At 36.0% G+C, this 22,435-nt stretch overlaps 1 protein-coding gene across 6 annotated transcripts in view; it reads right to left on the reverse strand.

The window, feature by feature from the left end:
* CACNA2D1 (calcium voltage-gated channel auxiliary subunit alpha2delta 1) overlaps positions 1-22,435 on the reverse strand; it is a 535,456-nt gene that overhangs the window by 418,110 nt on the left and 94,911 nt on the right. For all 6 annotated transcript variants that reach the window (XM_018047284.1, XM_018047282.1, XM_018047283.1 and 3 more), the window contains exon 2: positions 5,851-5,932. In XM_018047284.1, the coding sequence (XP_017902773.1) occupies positions 5,851-5,932 (82 nt within the window). The remainder of the gene's footprint in view (positions 1-5,850; positions 5,933-22,435) is intronic.

The following is a 22,435-nucleotide window of genomic DNA, read 5'->3' on the forward strand; positions in this document are numbered from 1 at the left end:
ACTATCAGCAACTATATGCCAATAAAATGGACAACTTGGAAGAAATGGACAAATTCTTAGAAAAGTATAACTTTCCAAACTGAACCAGGAAGAAATAGAAAATTTTAACAGACCCATCACAAGCACAGAAATCGAAAGTGTAATCAGAAATCTTCCAACAAACAAAAGCCCAGGACCAGATGGCTTCACAGCTGAATTCTACCAAAAATTTAGAGAACAGCTAACACCTATCCTACTCAAACTCTCCAGAGGAAAGTAAACTTCCAAACTCATTTTATGAGGCAACTATCACCCTAATACTAAACCCAGAAAAGATGCCAGATAAAAAAGAAAACAGGCCAATATCACTGATGAACATAGATGCAAAAATTCTTAACAAAATGCTAGCTAGCAAAATCCAACAACATGTTAAAAATATCATACATCATGACCAAGTGGGCTTTATCCCAGGGATGCAAGGATTCTTCAGTATTCACAAATCAATCAATGTGATACACCACATCAACAAATTGAAAGATAAAAACCATTTGATTACCTCAACAGATGCAGCGAAAGCCTTTGACAAATTCAACATCCATTCACGATAAAAACCCTCCAGAAAGCAGGCATAGAAGGAACATACTTCAACATGATAGAAGCCATATATGAAGCAAACATTATCCTCAATGGTGAAAAATTGAAAGCATTTCCCCTAAAATCAGGAACAAGACAAGGGTGCCCACTCTCACCATTACTATTCAACCTAGTTTTGGAAGTTTAAGCCACAGCAATAAGAAAAGAAAAAGAAATCAAAGAAATCCAGATTGGAAAAGAAGAAGTAAAACTCTCACTGTTTGCAGATGACATGATCCTCTACACAGAAAACGCTAAAGACTCCACCAGAAAAGGGAAGCTTCTTACACTGTTAGTGGGAATGCAAACTAGTACAGCCACTATGGAGAACAGTGTGGAGATTCCTTAAGAAACTGGAAATAGAACTGCCATATGACCCAGCAATCCCACTGCTGGGCATGCACACCGAGGAAACCAGAATTGAAGGAGACATGTGTAGCCCAATGTTCATCGCAGCACTAGAAGCAACCTATATGTCCATTGGCAGACAAATGGATAAGAAAGCCGTGGTACATATACACAATGGAATATTACTCAGCCATTAAAAAGAATGAGTTTGAATCAGTTCTAATGAGGTGGATGAAACTAGAGCCTATTATACAGAATGAAGTAAGTCAGAAAGAAAAACACCAATACAGTATATTAATGCATATATATGGAATTTAGAAAGATGGTAACAGTGACCCTAAATGGGAGACAGTGAAAGAGATGCAGATGTAACGAACAGACTCTTGGAATCTGTGGGAGAAGGGGAGGGTGAGATGATTTGAGAGAATAACATTGAAACATGTACATTATCATATGTGAAATAGATGGCCAGTCCAGGTTCAATGCATGAAACGGTGCTCAGGACTGGTGCACTGGGATGACCCAGAGGGATGGGATGGGGAACACATGTACACCCATGGCTGATTCATGTGAATATATGACAAAAACCACCACAATATTGTGAAGTAACTAGCCTCCAATTAAAATAAATTTTTAAAAAATGAGGACAGAATAGTATGCTAAATCTTTCTTCATAAATGTATAGTCAGTAACAGATAATTTTGTAAATGCATAAAGTTCCCATGTAATGTTGTGTGCAGGATAAAATTTGAGACTGTATTATATTTTACATAAAATGATCTTATAGAAAACAAAATACCATCTGTTTCATAATCTGGGAGTCTTTACTTTTCCTTCATCTACAACTTTATTCTTAATTACGTGTAAATATATATTCCATTTTGTATTAGCAGGTGTTTAATATATTTTTATATATAGTTGTTCAAATAATGATAGATTATCAGTGAAAGAATTATCAGTGAAAGACTACTAGTTATCCTTCACTCTTTGTTCTCATCTTCCACTGTTATAGAGGAGGTATATGACCACTCAGCTAAAGACTTCATTTTTCCAACTTCTTTTCAGTAAGATATGGCCCTGACAGTAAGTTCTGACCACTGGAATGGAAGCAAATATGACTGTGTACTTGCTTTGCTAGTCTCTCTCCCTTTGCATGAAGGCTGGAAAATAAGGGCAACTAGAAGGATCACCTTGGACCCAGGAAGGAAGCCATATACTGAGGATGGCAGAGCCACTATGTTGACCCTACATTGCTCACCTCCAGACTGTTATATGAGAGGAAAATATATGGTTAATTTATCTCTTTGCTACATTAATTCCATCTGTATCTCCAACTAATACAATATTATATCCTTATTTAATAAAACAAATGAATGACATTTGTTGAGTTCTGATTACAGGTCAGTGAATATTTTATATGGATTATGTCAACTATCTCAACAATTCCATGAGGTTAAACATCTTGGGTAGATCACAAAGCTATTAACCGAAAGAACCACAAGGTATAACAGTCTTAAAATGATATTTAAAAGAATATATTATAACATTATATAAAAACATAATTAACTACATTTCTTTCAGTTGAATGACCATGAAGACAAGAAAACCTTTCTGTACCATTCTTAGCAATTCTTCCAAAGCCACTTCCATGCACACCACAAGAATGAAAGTTTTAAAAATTATCCACATAAGTGTTGGTCTAAGAATTTCCTTCTACATTTTTCGTTTTTAAAGAATCTCAAATATAAATGTCCACAAGTGGATATTTGGTGGCAAAGCTTTGACTTCTCCTTTATATTTTTTATAAAAAGAGCAGTGGAATAAGGAGACATATTAACCTTGTACCTAACTGGGGATCTGCTCATTTTCTCAAAATACATGTGGCAATATAAAAACGTAAAATATTAACATATATTCTAAAGCCTAACAAGACTGTCTTCACTGTTGGAATTACATTCCATTTAGTAGCTGTATAACCTAGGAAAAAACTGTAACCTTGCAAACAATTTCTTCCTGCATATTAAAGATGATGATATTCATTTCACAAGGTTGTCCTAAAGATTAATAAAATAATGGGTGAGAAGAGCTTAGGACAGTACTTGAACTAATTTAGAAAGAAAACAAATGTAGCCTTTCAGTTGTATGTAAAAGGTTCTAATATTATATTAAGAAAAAGTACAATACATTTATCTCTTTATCCTAATTTTTTCCTCAATTATTTCATCTACTTTTGTGGATAATCATATGCAATTGAAGGACATATATATTCTTCCAATACAGTATTGGAAATGGAAAAATCCAATAAAAGATATCTTAGAAGTTGAAAGCATCGGGGTTTAGCAGTTTTATGTAGGCCTATTCACTGCGATCTTTAATAGAAGTTAGGTAGGTATCAGGGCTTCCCAGGTGGCACTAGAGGTAAAGAACCCTGCCAATGCATGAGACTCAAGAAACATGGGTTCAGTCCTGGGTTGGAAAGACCCCCTGGACATGGGAATGGCAACCCAGTCCATTATTCTGGCCTGGAGAATCCAATGGACAGAGGAGCCTGGCAGGGTACAGCCCATGGGCTCACAAAAGAGTTAAACATGACTGAAGCTACTTAGCATGCATGCATGCACGCAGGCAGGCACCTGGCAAAATCTTAAAGGACTGCATTTATTCAATACTATTTATCAGTCTTCTCTGAGCTAATATTTCATGATGCCATAAAGTTGCAAAAAGATCCTGTTTAGCTATGTTCACTCACTGTGGTTGAGCCTGCAGGTAAAAAGCAAGATGTGTCCTGTGAAGTCAGTAAAAACTAAATTTGGTACTTTTGGAAGATCCATCATTTTAAAATATTGAATTTCAAGCCAGAAACCTGCTAAATTCCTCTATTTACTCAAGTTTTGTCTGCAGCATGCATCTAACAACCCCAGTCTCAGCAGAAAGCTCACTCTCAACTCTGGTGTCCTTCAGCTAGCCTGTGCTTTGAGTTCTTGTGGCCAAAAAGAAATGCACCTCTTTTGTCCCCGTCGTTTACCTTTTCTCTGGATGAAAGGGAAAAGACATATAAACTCATTCATTTACCTTCTTGTCCCCTAATACTTAAATTCCAATAGTAAAGTTCGCTCTTTCCCTCCCTGTTACATACATATGATTTTTTTTTATCTGTATTTTCCCTGTGACTGTAATAAGGTACATGTCTTATAAAAGCAACATTGTAAGGATTTTCTTCCATCTGGTCAATTCTCTTTCGTTATCCTAATTCAGACAAGGCCATTTCCTCATTCATCAGTATTCACACTCTTCTTAGTAACCCACACCTCATAAAGCATAATGGAAATGAGATGACACTTATTTTTTCCCTTATGGATTCATTAAAAACTGCAGATTTGGTGAGAGAGGGTCCACATATAAACACCAGAAGTGAAAAAGAGGTCAGCCAAGAAGCTGGTTTTTGAGGCTGGAGAAACACTGCAGGAGGGAAGGAGAGCTCCCAAGAGCAGCTTATTTTTAATTTCAGTTTGTCATGCAATTTTTAACCAGAACCTGTCAATTGTCATTTATTTTTTCTTATTCCACTAACACCATGACTTTCATAGAGGCTTACTTATTACCCTCCACATTTTCATATTTCAATTTATTCTCCCACAAAGAATCACTGCAGTTCCCAAATATCAGCTTACAATAGTTTTCAGGCCTCTTTGCACTTCAAAAATGGAGATTTTTGATTATTAGGTTGTAAGTTCTCTGAGGAGAGGAACTGTGTCTCCATAAACCCTTGATAGCGCACAGTGCCTGGGACATAGCATGTGTCCAATAAGTATTCATTAGAATTAAGTGTGATAATTGTTATTAACAAAGAACACTTTTCATTTCAAAGCATATTCTTATGTCATCTCACAGATATTTAAATTTACTCAACATATTCAGTTTGAAAACTACAATTGTTTTACAAAGAGATTCTGGAATAATATATTGAAGTATATGCTTAGCATGTTTTCCTTATGAATTCCTAGTAATTCACAAGGTAACCAACCATTCATTCTAGTTTCCCCCAGAAAGGAATATTCACATATAAAGAAAATACTCACACATCATACATGAAACCACTTTTACACCATTTCACCTCATTGATCCCACCACTTTTTTTTGGAAAACAAAAGACCTCACTGCATCACTAGGAACACAGATGAGATACTTTCAAATTGTTAGATTACTTACATTAAAATGGAAGTAGTGAGACTCCAAAGAAATTACATTTACTTTTTAATAAATCTTATAGAACTTCTATATGCATATGTTCTTACCCAAGGAACATGATCTATTTAAGATACCACACAAGTATTTATATGTTGCTATCATTTTCAAAAATCACTTTAGAGTGACATTCATAGCCATTTCATAATCATAAGAAAAACTATCTTTTACAAAAGGGTCTGTTTCTCTTGCACAAAAGTCTGTATTACCCATCTCAGTGATTCGCTCATGTCTTCAGGCATGGCTGTAAACACTGGAAACCACTTTTGAAAATAAAATCTACCCTCAAAGAATGAAGATATGTTCCCACTGAGGATACTCAAAAGAATCCATCATAAGTCTTAAAGTAACCACTACAGGTGAGATTCCAATATGCTCTGAAGGATGGAGGAAACAGGATATCCTGATTTGAATTGCAGAAATGAATATATATCATGTGAACTCATGTTAAGTGGGGGTTGTATATAAACACCTCACTAACTATGGGATGGTAATAAATAGCAATACCAGGAGTTTCTCTCAGAATTTCACTATCATATTCCCATGAAAAATTATGTACTATTTAAAACACAGAAATAAAGTTTCTTAGAAAAATTGCACTCAAATTAAAGAAATGATTTCTAAGTTTGGAGGAACCTTACTCACATCGACAAGCTGATTGACTCCACTTGCTGTTTTTGCCAGGGTGACGAGGTCTTCTTGCATCTTATCCACCCATGACTTGATACTGCAGAAATCAGAGGAAAGAATGTTCTATCAAATCTCTGGCAAAGTAAGGTCATAGACTGACATTTGATATGTACAGATTATCCACAGATAATTCTTAAATTACCTTTAAATATTTCTCCTCCCTTCTAGGTCCTACTATGCCTATACCTCCCCGGCCCACTTTTAAGTTATAAGACCAATGAACCTTTAAGGGCAAATCTCTTAGGATGCTAAAATATCAACAACTCAAACAGAGAGAAATTATAAACATATGCTTAATTTTTATGAAAATTCCATTAAAATAAGTTAATAAATGGAATATTCTAAACTAAACTTTATCTTTTGGCTTATAAGTCTTCTTAAAGTGAAGTAACAGTGTCATGCCTGACTCTTGCAACTCCATGGACTGTAGCCTGCCAGGCTCCTCTGGCCATGGAATTCTCCAGGAAAGAATACTGGAGTGGGTAGCTGTTCCCTTCTCCAGGAGATCTTCCCAACCCAGGGATCAAACCAAGTATCCCACATTGCAGGTGGACTCTTTACCATCTGAGCCACCAGGGAAGTTTAAGAATACTGGCATGGGTAGCCTATTCCTTCTCCATGGGATCTTCCTGACCTAGGAATTGAACTGGGATCTCCTGAATTACAGGTGGATCCTTTACCAGCTGAGCTACCAAGGAAGCCCAAGTCTTCTTAATATAATACTAAGGGTGTGATAAATGAGTATTTGAAAAATTCAAGAAAATAATAAATATTTTAAAATTTCTTATAATTCCAATGCCCAAAGATGGCCACTCTTAACATTTTGATTCACTCCCCTCCCAGTCTTTTTAAAGCATTTTGTATAGTTGAGCACATACTATGTAAAATTCATGTCTTTGACATCAGTCACGTGATACTCTTCCCTGTCATTACAAGTGTTACAAATACTGCATTTTAATGGCCATCTAATATTCCATTATCTCTAAATCACTTAATATGCTTGACCATACTCCTTTTTAGAAAAAATAAATAAATATATAGCTAGAATGTCTTCAGCTTTAACCACTAAAAATTTCACTGCAACAAATATCTTAGTACATAAAGCTTAAAAGCTTAGTCCTTAGCTAGACTTAGATTTGGAATTACTGGACCAAGACTTAAGTTCTAAAGAAATGGTTTTGAGGGTTAAAATCATGGCTGAAGGATCCAGTTCAAATCCTTTCCATGTAGAGTTGAGCCTTGAACAATGTTGGAGGTTAAAAGTACCAAGCCCCCAGCAGTTGAAAATCCACAAATGACTTACAGTCATCCCTCCATATTCATGGGTTGACATCCACAGATTCAGCTAATGATATATCATGTAGTACTGTGCATTTACTGAAAATCAACCTACTATAAGTAGACCCACAAAGTTTAAACCCATGTTGTTTGAGGGACAATTGTACATACTTTAGATTAATGTAACAGAGATCTTAAAATAGGAGGTATGGATGTCTAGAGATCTTAGAAAAATTCTAAACTGATGGTTGTATTTTTCCCGCTACTAGAGATTACCAAATACCACACAATTTTCCCCATTCTAATAAATTAATTTGAAATCCCTTCATATATTTTACTTATTCATCCTCATGTTGCAAAAAGTGTGTAATCTTTTCTGTCCATTCAAATAGAAATAAAACACTAATAAAAAAATAGGAAGTAATGATTCACCAGTATTTTAATTTTAATTTTTCTTTCTCTATATACATGGCATGTGTAGCTATATGTTGCTTATCTCTTCTATTCTTTGGATTTCATTGGCACCAAATGTTTAATGCTTTTTTTTCGACTGACAGTGTTTTCTTTCCTTTTTCTTTTGACAGTGTGATCTAGTTTCATTATACTGCAATAGCAAATAATTCACACATTTAAAATATAACTCTTAAGATATGTTCATCTTAGAGTGAACATAAACTTTCAAACAAATTTATTTATGAAACAGAAACAGACTCACAGACATAGAGAATAGACTTGCGGTTGTGAAGGAGAAAGTGGGGTGGGAGAGGGAAGTATTGGACGTTTTGGATTGGCAGATGTAAACTAGTATATATAGAACAGATAAGCAACAAGGTCCTACTATAAAGCACAAGGAACTATATTCAACATCCTGTGATAAATCAAAAGGAAAGAATATAAAAAAGAATATACATATACGTACGTGTGTGTGTGCGTGCGTGCGTGCGTGTGCGTGTGCGCTTCCCTGGTGGCTTAGCTGGTAAAGAATCTGCCTGCAATGTGGGAGACCAGGGTTCAATCCCTGGCTTGGGAAGATCCCCTGGAGAAGGGACTAGCTACCCACTCTAGTATTCTTGTATTCTGGCCTGGAGGATTCCATGGACTGTGTAGTCCATGGGGTCGCAAAGAGTTGGACATGACTGGGCAACTGTCACTTTTCATATATTTTTATATACATATACACACACGTATAAATGAGTCACTTTGCTATACACCAGAAATTACCACAACACTGTAAATCAACTATATTTCAATTTTAAAAAAAATTTTTAAAGGTAACTCTTCTATCAGTAAACTAAGTCAAGGACTGAAGCCGGTCTGCCCACAGTAGTACTGACTCTGTCCAGTCAGCATTCACACCAAACTGAGCCTGCCCCCTCCTGACTACTAGCCTTCTCAATGGAATGACAAGGGGCATGGCTTTGAAAATGTCTAAGAGCAGATGTCATCTCTGCTGATTCTACCAGGAAACTCTAAATGTACGGATTCTTTAAAATGCTAGAGAATGAGCTCATCAGTGGACTGACTCTGTGGAAGAACAATAATCCTGGTCCCTCTCCCTATTCTCCAGAAGTTTGTGAGTGGCTCTCAAACATTTCAGAAAAATTTTCCCTGAGGAAAATCACATTATTCATGATTAGTATCTAAAAGGCACTTATGCACATTTTCACTTAGGAAATAGAGCGATGAAGAGTAACACTGAACCACTGTCTTACTCTGACTGACCAACAATTTGAATCTGAAATGGTAGGCGGCTACATCGCCTCTATCAAGGGAACTGGTTCTCATTATTTCAAAGCCCAGCCCTGTTCACTACTGGTTTCACTGCCCTAGTTTCCACTTCTCCTAGAACGGAGTAGAAAAGTGCTGTTTTGAAAATAAACTTTGTATTTCACAAGTGGGAATCACCGGAATTTAACTTAGCATGCATGTCTTCTCCTTAGACAAAAATTTTGGCAGAACTACAAGGTCATCAGCTTTTTTCAGCTAATTTTGAATGGAACAGTATTAAAACTTAAATGTAGAAGTCTAACTTCTACATGGGAAAGGGATTTAAATTAGGTATACACAGGAGAACATATAAAAGAATAACGAGCTGATTAACTAAAGAAGAACAAGGAAAATTGAAAATCAATCATGAAAAAGGATGGAATGCCTTAGAAGAAAACACAGAGGCTTGATTTACATGTGAAACAAAATAGGTGGTAAATGAAACACATAAAAACAGGGGGTACTTTTCACACAAATGAAAATAAGAAAGAATATTTATTGAATTATGCTGTATGAGTATGATTTTAAACATGATTATCAAGAAACAAGAAATAAATGGAAAAAGGGTGTAAAATTAAGAAAAATTTATAGTACCATTAAAGTAAGTGATGCACACCACATTATTAGAATAACATTATACTTTGTACTACTTACAAGCTGGTGCATTTATTTGAAAAATATTATAAATGCTAATAATTCTTACTACTCTATTAAGTAAGTATAAATGTAATCCACTTTTATATCAAGAACAAAAAATTACAGTAACGGATGGGTAGGAGAAAAAAACATAGATATCATCTTCTAAATTCAGAGAAACTATTTCATTTCTCCAAGCAATTACTGAACAAATCCTAAAACCCAGAGAAAATGAATCACCTCTTCTCAAATATAATTCCCAACTTTGACAAATAGTGTTCCCAGCAAAAAAAGAAAAAAAAAAAGTAAGAAGCGTTACACAAGTCTTCGGCTGGGAAACTGAGAGACAAAGACTATATATGTAAAAAAACTTAACTCTAGAATGCTGGTTTATGCTAAACTGATCCAAAACGTGCTTTCTATCTTGACACCTGAGTCTGCTGTCACTGCCAGTGTTCACTGGGGTGAGCCTGTTTTGGCTGAAAAGTAATTCAGGGCCCGTCCAGTCTTCTCTGTCCCACTGACAAGCTGTCAAGAACATTTTATAGGAGCAAAGATTATCTTTTATAGACATAAGGTGTTACCTGGCTTTTCTAAAATGTATAGGCACTTTGCTTTTCAAACCTGGAATTAGAAAATAATAATGGCTAGGATATAAGCGAAGATTTCATTGATCACAAGGGAAAATATTCACATGGGCAAATTCTCCATCAGTCTTTCTCTTTTCAGGCAAATTGTCAAGCACATATGTACAATCACCAGGTCTCCCGCATTTCAGGTGGATTCTTTACCAGCTGAGCCAAAAGGGAAGCCCAAGAATACTGGAGTGGGTAGACGACCCCTTCTCCAGCGGATCTTCCCAACCCAGAAATCAAACTGGGGTCTCCTGCTTTGCAGGCAGATTCTTTACCAACTGAGCTATCAGGGAAGCCTTGTATAATCACTGCTGCTGCTGCTGCTGCTGCTGCTGCTGCTGCTGCTGCTGATCACTCTGTAATCACTAAGCACTATTAAATGTCTCCATAGAGAAAGTTACAGAAGACATAGCCTTTTAAGATGATAAGAAACTAACATAACACTCCATGAGGAAGAATGTGCTATTTCTTCTCTGTCTGCCCATATAACACAGCACTGTTGGAAAAGATACTAAAACCTGGAGGGGTAGAAATGAAGGATATATGTCTTACTATCTGGTTGAGCTTTAAACTGAGTCTGACAGGAAAGAGGCAGAAGAGAAAAAGAATAAGGTGATATAGGGGAGGAAAAAGTATCTTTTTCTTCTACCTTTCTAAATTCCTGGCTGAGAACCTTGTAACAAAAGACAGATTAATATGTGAAATGCATACAAATTTATCTAATTTAAGTTTTATATGACACAAGAACCTTTAAAAGGAAAGGAAGATCACCTCAAAAAATTGTTAAGCCTAATTAAAAAATGGTTATGTATAATATCTTTATGCTAGATTTGATGAAAAGCAGAAAGATATGATACGGATTTCCCTGGCAGTCTAATAGTTAAGATTCTGCGTTTTCATTGCCTAGGGCCCAGGTTCAATGATATGCCATGTGGGAAGCTAAGATTCTACATAGCAGTGTGGCCAAAAAATTAAGTTAAAAAAAAAGATACGCTGGGACAAAGAATATCAGCTAAGTATAGTAAACTGGGGAAAACAACACATTTCTATTGCTGCCCCATGTCTTAAAAGATAAGGATGCCTTTTTCTTCTGAGTACAGGGAAGACAACGTTCACCAGAGAGGAAGGTCAGGAGGTCCTTCCCAAACATACCACTTCCCAAAGACCTTCAGCTTAAAATACTCAATAGGCCATGTAACCATATTTTGGGGTAGCATATACTCAATCCCATCAGTACCACATGAGAGTCCCTTTAAGTTTACCAGACAGTTGTGTGGGAGGCTGGACAGAGGAGGCTTTCTGAACTAGCTGCTTAAATTAAGATATGAAATACAAGTGGAATTTGACAAAATAGAGAAGGGAAGGAAGTAATAACAAAGGCAGAGGGAATGTAAACCATGGCCTAGTCAGCAACCACAAGTAGCCTGTATAGCCAGAGTCCAAGGCTGGCTCAACAAATTATACAAAGCAGGCAGGAATGGTCGGGAAGAAATTCAAGCAAATAGTTGCCAGACCCAGGGTCTTAAATTATATTCTAAAGCATTTAAACTGTATCCTCAAAATAAAGGAGAGATGATAGAAATGTGAAGTTAGCAAGTAACAAGATCAATTAAGTATATAATGACATTATTTTATAATTCCTGCGATAGCCGAGTGGATGGTAGCTCAAAGAGAAAACAAAAAGTGAGGAGGGAAGGTCAAGACAAGACATAAGAAATGAGTAGCATTCAAAACAGCCCAGTATCAGCGAGAGAAGACAGGGAAACAAAACGAAGACCAAGCAGGGGCTTTCCTGGTCCAGTAGTTAGGGACACTGTACTTCCACTGCAGGGGCACAGGCTCAACCCCTGGTCAGGGAACTAAGATCCTACATGCCAAGCCATGCCACGCCATAGGAGTGTCCAAAAATAGAGAGGGAGAAAGTAGAAGAAACCAGCTCAACAAAATCCTGAAGGATGGCCAACAGGATTTCAAGTCTTACTTGATTTAAATAGTGAATGCAGATGACTCGTGGAATTTCTCAGCTAGACAATGATAGTACAAGAGGAAGAACAAGTTAGAGGAACATTGATGAGTTTTTTTTGCTATCGGTTGAGGTAGAGACATTTTTGAGATTGACGTATGGAAACTCAGTAGCAACTAAATATACATAGATTCGAAGCTCTCAGAAGTTTCCGTAGAATTGAAAGATCTGGTTGTTACAAAGGACAAACATAAACTAATGCATGATTCCCATAGGAGAAGTTTAGAGGGGGAAGAAAACACACGGTAGCTAGAACTCTGTAAATAACACTAAAAGAGGAGACGCAGCAATCTAAGTAGTGGCAAGAGAGAAGGGAATCCAAGAAGAATGGTATCAAAAAAAGTCAGGGAAGGGGAGACTCTCCAAAGAGAGTTACCAAATAAGAAGAGAGAAATTTATCAATCTTATATGTGAGGAGAGAGAGAGAACAGTGTGGAACCTAGGAATAAATGGAGAACAAGTAGTTTAGTGCTCCTTTTTGTTTGTTTTTCAGCCATGCCACACTGCACGTGAGATCTCAGTTCACTGACCAAGGATCGAACCAATGTCCCCTGCATTGGGACACAGAGCCTTAAACACTAGATTGTCACAAGAGACAAAGACATGGTTTCATGCAGAAGGAGAAGGCAAGGAGAAAAGGGGACATCAGAGAGATTTCAGGAGAGAACATGTAACTTACTGACAAGGCAAGGTTTCAAAAGACTCCAAATTCATTCAGCTTTTTCTTGCTCACCCCCTATATTCCAAACATGATGAGATGGCGGATGAGTGAAGAGATAAGCAGAACACAGGAGAAACTTAATCCATGGCTAGAAGGCGGGTTACTTCTTCCATGGAGACTGAAGGGAAAATGTAAAAGGTTTTAAGTAAATGGAAATAACTGTAATAACTAGGAAAAACAAAAAACAAAAAACTGGAGACAAGTTCTTTTTCTTTTTAATAACAGAAACAGAGACACAGTCCTCTGTTCAGAGAGAGGCAGGAGGTTTTAAGGTAGGGTAGTTTAAAAGTTGCAGGTTTAAAAAGAACAATAGCTGGAGAGTAAGGACCAGTCCTATACTGGAGATCATCAATTTTTAGCAGTACTAATCAGCTTAACTGAATTTGTCTACCAGTACTAAGCTAAAGAGGGCAAGATGGGAGAAAAAAAGGCATTCAGATGACTATGCAGCAGATACCAGCAGATGGGGGAATAAAGGACCGGGAAAAGTAAATTGAAGGACCTGAAAATTTTAAGATCTCTACTAATTCTAAGTAACAAAGACCACCAAAAATAATCATTAAAATGTTACAGTATTATATTCATATACAATGCTTATTTTCTTAAACACTTTTCTCATGGAACCAAAAATACTATTACAGAATTTCCAGGAAAATGTAAAAATACTACATTACCAAATTTCAAATTTCTCATCATTTGGGACATTTTTAGACTAATAATCTCACAAAATAATATGTTGGAAGACTAAATGAAGAAAGTGGCCTGAACACATATCTCACTTTAAGTCACCTGAAACAACATATAATTTCTAAAAGAAAAAATTCTTAAAATTATTGAAATAAAACATATTACTCCCAGGAAGCTTAATAGTTTGCTTGAACATCTTTCTCTTAGAAATAAATACATATTACAATATCTGAACAGTTCAAAACAAGTTGAATCAATGTAGATCTGGTTATATAGATACAACAGAACTTGACTAATAGGTATAGTGTTTCCATGAGAAAATGCATGGGATTTTTCAAATTGTGATGTCGGGAACACACTTACTCTGCTTATTAGAAACATAACCATGGCTTCGAGTGTTAAATGGTTTAACAGAGGCTTCAAGGTAACAAGGATAGGACTAGAGCATGATCTAAGCAGGAGAGTGAGAATGCATATTTATAGAGGAAAACGGTGAGAAGTTCCAGAGACTGGGTATGTAGTCAACCACAGAATGGAACACAACTACTTCCTATTTCTCTGCTACCCCTGTATCCCAATTTTCCAATGTTTTCTGAAACCCTGTGTTTTTCAAGCTTCTACAACCCTAAAAAGTCAAAATCTCATGACTTCAATTACCACCTTTACATATGTAATTTGAGCTCCAGTTCTGTCTTAACTATTTGCCAGATTACACCCTTTTGATTTTCCACCATTTTTTCCCAAAAATCTATCAAACTGAACTCAAAATCTTTCCTCCCAATAGCACTAATCTTCCCATGTTCCTTCTACTTGTTGGCCAACCATATTCTCAGTCATCCATGTCCCTGCCATCAATTTCATCATCATATCCCTTCTTCAATCAATCCTTTGTATCTCAGTGTTTTTCCAACACACACTTGATAGCTAAATGCACTGAGATCTTATTTTCTGCCAAAATTCTTGCCTAAGTATTTAACATTCTCTCTTGGTCATCAGAAAAACAGTGCTCATGTTTCATTGATGAGAAAACAAAGTTTAGAGAAATTCGAAATTCAACTGTTCAGCCTTCTAGCTTCTACTTTTCTAAGCCATTTACTTCCACCAACCTCCCATAATTCCATGTGCGTAGACTGTCCTTTTTCACATTCTGCTTTTGCTCTATAACTTCTCCCTGAAATTAAGCCTCTACCATCATTGTGAATAAATTTCACAAATACTTTAATATCACCTTTCACAAACTCCCAAACTAAAACTATGCTCTGTGCTTCTTTTTCTGTAGACTCTCCTGCTTAGATATACTTTTATTCTCATTTGTCACTCAATCAATATTATACTGCCTTGCATATAGCAGGCACACATATATTTATTGAATAAATAGAAAAGTGTATTGAAATGTAATCGTAATGGTTTTTAAAATGTACAATTATCTTTACATAATGCATACAGAGTAAGTGATTTATTTACTAAATTCCCTCTTCTCTCCAAAATTCACATGAGAAAAACATAATCTGCTGAATCCATGTTTCTATAAAAAGCACACACTTTTCAACAAGTAGAAGAATTATAAAATATGACTTAACAGTTTAAATATTTTTTAAATCTCTAGCATGCATATACCTTATATTATAATTCTAAATCTTCCAACTGGATATTAAATTTCACCGGAAAAAAATTAAGTCTTGTAATCCTTCTCTAACTCTACAATAACTCATTACAAAATCAAAGACTAGTATATGCTTCCAATTGTTTTGTGATGTCTGCAGATCCAGTGTAATCTGGAGAGATTGCTAAAAATTGAGGCAAATATTTTATTGAATAGTTGAGATAATCTTTTATAGCCTCTACTTCACTTTACTGTACACAAACAGCACAAATTCTGAAGGCAAATAATATAGTCAAGTTTTCACTAAATTTGAGAAAAAAAATACTAGTCATGCAATTAATATTGTTCCTTTTGAGATGACATTTGCCTGTCAGATGGCTTTCAAAAGAGCATTGCATAGTTCAGGAAATTTTATTAAAAAAAAAAAAAAGAAAGAAAGAGATGGTAATTCATTTCATTTTGCATGCATTTGAGAAACATCAAATTCAGAACAGCACAAATTACACCCTGCTCCATCTATTGTAAAGTGTAGCAGTTGAGTACAAAGTGTCAAGTTTGTATAGTTATCTATTTAATTGTTTTAAATGTTACAGAGAGAATTTGCCTTTTTACTGGTTGGAATAATACAGCCAAACTGATAGCTAAGAAATGTTGTAACGGGTCCTACAGAGGCTGACTGTCTTCCTTCCTACACTCACATAGTTAAGTCCTCAGTTAGAAAAAAAGTGCGAACTTCCTGCTATTAGAAATAGAGTATTGAAACAGACATCTTTTCCCTACATCCATCTTGCATTATCCCACTAGTAATTATATAGACAAGAGTAAAAAAGGAAGATATTGATGTGTATATGTCAATCTCAATGTCCCACTTTATCCCCCTTCCCAACCCCCACTTCCCCCTTGGTAACCAGAAGTTTGGTTTCTACAAAAGAACCTCCTGAATAGCACAGGAACTCTGCTCAATACTCTGTATGATCTATATGGGAAAAGAATCATTAAAGAAGTGGATACATGCATATGTATAGTGATTCACTTTGCTGTACAGCAAAAACTAAAACCACATTATAAATCAACTATACTCCAATAAAAATTAATCTTTAAAAATCTTTTTAAGTTATTGGAGATACACAGAAAATAAATGCAAACAGAAGAGGGCTGGAACAGTATGAGATTGAGAGGAAGAAGAGGAAGAGGAGAGTGAGAAGCCCATGCTCTCTGGAGTCCTTGTCCTAAGGCAATTCTCAGCCTACGCTAATATTTTTAAGAAATAATTTTATTTTTAACCCAAGGAAATCAGAAACAATTCTGCCCTGTGGGCCTGGGAAAACATAAAAATATCACAAGGTCTAATAAACTGACCGTTTCAATTGTGTTGATATATAGCTTATTCATAAATTTGAAATAATAAGACCATATATTTCAAAACTGTTCCACTTGCTATAAATATCCCACCAATGCCAAACTTCTCCCAGTTTTGTTATATAATAAAACACCCACAGTGTTCTCATAGTTGGATAAAAAATAACATAAGTAAGCCAAAGATTTAAATAGCCTACACATACTATTTTATTAAATATGCATTTCTGATAACATGGGTAACTGTATTATGAAATACTATGTGTGTATGTGTGTGTGAAAGGAACACTTGGTATCTACAATAAACATAAAATGCTTGTGAGATGCATGTCATGACAGGAACCTTAGTTCCTGAAATTATCCTCTATTTAAACCATTTTCAATAACACTGCTGCTCTGTTTTTAGAAAGCTGTTTAGACTTGTGAAATGTCTTACTATTTCATTTTTGTCTGGAGTCAATCCTGAAAGAAATGCAGAGAAGGATGTGATCGTGCTAATCAGGGTGGAAAACTAAAGTACTTGAGAATAGAAGCAAAAAGGTTTTCCCACTAAAAACGGATTCTTATGCTGTTGTGTTCCTCTGCCTTCATTGTCTGTTTGCTTTTCACTGTCGTGTCTGTCTGTTTAATCTGCTTTACAAATATATATACTCATACACACTCATAATACAAATATATACAAATATATATACTATACATATTACTATATGTAATATATATCCTCTACATATATAATACAAATATATACAAATATATATACTCGTAATTCTCAAAGACCAAAGATTCTTCATGAGATCTACCTTTCCCACCATCTTGGATTGATTTTTGTTTTATCCCAGCATTTTCATTGTTTCTTTATTTAGCTAATATTTTTGCCTCAGCTGCAGCAATGTGCTGCCAGCTTCCAAGACAACAAATAAGCAATACACTTCAGGGCTGATGTTAGTGTAGTTCCCTGGATTAGCTAGAGGAGAGAGGGTTCTCATACAAGGGATTTGCTCCCTGGAGGCCTGAAGAGCTTTGTTTTTTATGCTTCCACAGCACCCTTAGTTACAACCTGCAGCATTGTCCCTCCAGCCTGGTGCCAAGGGAGGTGTCCCAAATGGCCACACAATCTGCTGGTGTTTCTATGAACCAAATGAGCTGAATTTCTAATTGCACATTATAAAACCTCCATTCACTTTCATGAGGATCTTCTCTTTCATTGTTTATCTATATTTTTTCTTAGGGATTGCAGATAGTTCACAAATTTTATTTTACCCTAATTCAAGCATGTAAAGATTATTTAATGTCAGAATCAAATTATCCTCATTTCCTTTCTTCTCTGTATTATTTACTGCACATCCACAATATTTCCAATACTGCAAAATCCTTAAATATTTATTATGTTCGGATTCTGACTTAAACAGCCCATCTACTTCCCTTCATAGATCGGTATCTGAAGTGCGGCCAGTTTAAGAGTTTCACAAACATGTCAGTTTTGTCATGTTATTTAATCACATTTTCCACTAGCTTCAAACGACCTCTCTTAAGTCTCTTCAGTGCCTGAAAATCATTTTTCAAGTCGATATTTCAGTTCCTTCTTCTGGGCAAGTCCTCAACCCCTCAAAAACTTTCTTTTTTCTAAGTTCCTAAAAATAGACATAGCCTGTCCTACAAAACATCACACACACTGACATATTGTCTTTCGTTAGTATGATTTTTCCCCAACAATGCTTGATCTCCCTGAGTGGATGGGTCACAGCTTCTCGTTCTGTATTCAGAGAGTATCTAGCACATTTCTGAACAGACAGTAAATGCTCAGCAGACAACGGACAGCATCTAGCACACACCTATGTGCCAACAGCTGTTCTACACACATTATGTGAACAAACTCTTTAATTCTCACAAAAGTTCTATGAGGCAGATGCTATTACAAATCACACTTTACAGATAAGGAAACTGAAGCATAGAGAGGTTATATTACTTGTCCATGGTCACAGAATTAGTAAGTGACGGAGCTGAGCACTTTACCCTTAGAAGCCAATAGTCTACCGTCTTAATAAATGCTAATCGATGTCATTTGAAACATGGCTTGTTCTCATCTCTTATCTCACCAGACAGTACTCTCTAATTCTCTTCTCATCCTCACTTACAAAACTCTTATGTTTTCACTTTTATACACTTTCATAGGCCTAGGTTCTAAGTGTATTTCATTGATATAAATAGAGGAAACAACAATTACCAAAGTTTTATTTTTACACAGTCAGAAAAGAATTAGTTATATTTAGAAAATAACAATTTAAAAACCATAACTGAGAAAACCCAGGCATCTTCCTAAGAAGAAATGTGTGACTATTTATGTAACAATTTTTTCTCAGATTAAGTTTTATCCAGATTATCAAATAAACAGCATTAGTTGTTGTATTTATAAAACCATGAATTTTGCTGCTTTCATTAACATAATATCATGGTTCCTCAGCATTTAGGTACATAGCCAGACTCTCGTATTATACACAATACAAACAAAGATTTGACATGGAGCAGCAGGTCAGATGTAGAGTCAGCCCTGATGTGTTTTTAAATATAAAATATTCTAGAAGCAACATTACATCCTTCAACTATGAATGGAAAACAAGACTCTCTCAGCTGGCCTTCATTGTGTTCACACTGCAAGTTCAGATCACAAACAAATGCAAGAATACAAAAGTCTGGGCCCAGACCAACTTGTATGATGCTCCATTTAAAGACAGCTCATAGTGTTATTTGTCTGATAGCTATTCCGGGACAAAGTTAATTTATCAATCAAAAAGATTTTCATGCAAATTTATTTATTAATGCACAAATTAGAAAAACAATAACTTTCTTTCTGAAGACCATCAGAAGGAACATTTTAAAAGTAGCCCATTGGTAACACTTTTATTCCTGAATATTTAAGCACAGGATTCTAGAAAAATAAAATTCAAATATGAAATAGTACATACCTTCCCAGCTCAGAAAATACACTACAATTTAATTGCTTTCAACCTTTTTGTCCTCACAGACATGTGGTTCTCTTTGACCCTCTTTGCCTGAGTAGTATGTTCACTGCCCTGGCACTCCTCTCTGATGGTCTGAGAGCACACAAGTATTCCAAGTAGAAAATTGCTTCTTCGGTAGAGATTACAACCAGCTGCTCTTCCTGATCTGAGCGCAATAGAAACACAAAGTTGAACTACTTTTTTTAATCAAATAGGTTTTCTTCCATTAACGTAGTGAAATTAACAATGCAAACTGCATTTAACAATGAATTTATGCTTATGGAACAGTGAAAGAATTACAACTTTTGGCACTATCAAATAACTCCTTGCAAAGACTGTCAACCACTGGTGAAAATTTTATATACATGTCAAAGAATACAGGAAAAGAAATCATTTTCAGTCCCTTGGTCACAATTTTGAACATGTATTATTCAAATAATTAATTTTCCAAATTATGTCATAATTGCTATTGTTTAATCAACGACATTGTAAGATTATGACCTTTGATGCAGTATATGTGGAAAGATGGGTCAAAATCCAGGCAATTAAATAGAAAAAATATCAAAGAGGAAAAAGTTTGCACTTTATATAATGAAATCCTATTGAAGTTTCTTTGTCATGCATTTAGTAAGTTTTAAAAAAATTGTATGAATTCCCTGGTGATGCAGTGGTTAGGATTTGGCACTGCCACTGCCGTGGCCCCAGTGTGATCCCCTGGGATCACAAGGAACTGAGGTCCTATAAGCCGTGCAGTGAGGCCAAAATACATTTTAAAATGAATGAAAGACAAGAAAAGAAAAAAAAAAAAACACTGTAAAGCATGACTTATGTACGAATAGTTACTTAGAAGTCCAATTTAAATACAAACTAAAAAAATTTTTTCTAGTTAAAAATCAATCTTTATTATCAGATAATTCACATTAACAAAAAATTTAAAAAATCAAAGTCTTAGGCATATTTTCCCTTATCATACAGTGAACAAGATGGTTACTTGAATTTAAATTATTTCTATACATATAAACACTTTAAAATACAATGGTTAATCTCTTCAAAGTCTTATTTGTGCTAATGTTTGTAAGGGCTTCCCTGGTGGTACAGAGGTAAAAGACCTGGGTTCGATCCCTGGGTCGGGAAGATCCCCTGGAGAAGGAAATGGCAACCCACTCCAGTATCCTTGCCAGCAGAATCCCATGGACGGAGGAGCTTGGTGGGCTACAGCCCACAGGTTGCAGAGTTGGACACAACTAAGTGATTTCACTTCATTTTGTATCTTCCAGGGCTTTCCTGGTGGCTCAGTCGGTCAAGAATCTGCCTGCAATCTGGGAGACCTGGGTTCAATCCCTAGGTCGGGATGATCCCCTGGAGAAGGGACTGCCTAACTATTCCAGTATTCTTGCCTGGAGAATTCCATGGACAGAGTAGCCTGGTGGGCTACACTTTGGGGTTGCAAAGAGTAAGACACAACTGAGCAACGAATACTCACTTTCACTTTGTGTCTTCCACATTTGAAATACTCATTCTACAATCAGAAGGGAAGATGAGAAACTGATCTCATTCAGCCATTTTAGAAACAGGGAGGAAGCATTTCATAAGCCCTCATGCAAAGAGGAAACTTTGGCTCCAGAGGTCTACGGTAGGATGGCACGTCCATGGAACTCATCATCTTCATGAAACAGAAAGGAATCACAAAGAAGCCAGCAGCATGAATTAAAAATCAACATTCCGAAAGAGCTGCTTCTAATTTTTTTCATTAATAGTTATTCTGTTAGTGTTCCTCATGTTCCATTTAGACACCTCAATGTGGATTTCAACAAGCAGTTTTGAAACAGACCACCCTGTACTGTAATACAAAAATCTAAAGATTTCTGAAGCCAGATCTGTGAATCATATGTGACTCAGCAGCCTCCCACAGGCCTGACATCCCATATATTTTCCCAGAAAATGTTCCTTCTGTAAAAGAGAGGCTAAATGGACACCCCTATTACTATTCAGAAAACACAAAGGAATTTGAGCTCAGGCGCTCCATTAGAATTCACAATACCACTTTTAGGTCACTGTAGTATAGAGGGAAAAAAAGGAAAAAAGAAAAAGCCCATTGCCACATCTCTTGCCATCTAGAGAACTGTCTTTTTAACTATTCATATTATATTGCCCTCAAGTTCCAGATCATGCTGTCTTATCTCTTGACCACATCAGGGAAAGAGTAACCTCATAGGCATTTATATCACCTTTGAATATCTTGCAACTAAATCTTTAACTCAAGTTATTTTTCCAGTTAATTCAGGCAATAAACATTATTTCAGTTCTAAAAACTGGAGAAGAATACACCTCAGGCCTGCAGTCCATTTTCCTACTTAATGGATGATTTTCATATCATTACCGCTAAAAAATGATCATGTCAATTCACCCAAATACTTCCCAGAGTAGGTGTTCATTATTGTAAGTACCCTACATACTGCAGACAAGTTCTCTTCCGAGAGCCTGTTCATAAGTCCAATTTGTTCCTATGTCTAACAGACTTAGCCTAAGGAACCCAACTAACACAATCGGCGATATAGTACTGTAAAAGATTTATAGTACTTTTGACACAAATAATACATAAAACCAAAGAAAAAATTGAACATATTTAATCTTACAGTATAGTACCTTGAAAACTACAGTAGTTCAGTGCAGCTGGCATACACGGGCTGGCACTGAGTGAACAGACAAGAAGAATTACTGAACAGAGGAGAGAGGAGATGGGAGATGGTAGAGCTTAAGAATCGTCAGCAACAGGAGACAACAGGCAAGTTGCAACTTCACCTATGGCTGATGTTGATGGCACAGGTTCCCTGC

This window comes from Capra hircus, chromosome 4 (assembly GCF_001704415.2).
Source record: "Capra hircus breed San Clemente chromosome 4, ASM170441v1, whole genome shotgun sequence".
NCBI lineage: Eukaryota > Metazoa > Chordata > Mammalia > Artiodactyla > Bovidae > Capra > Capra hircus.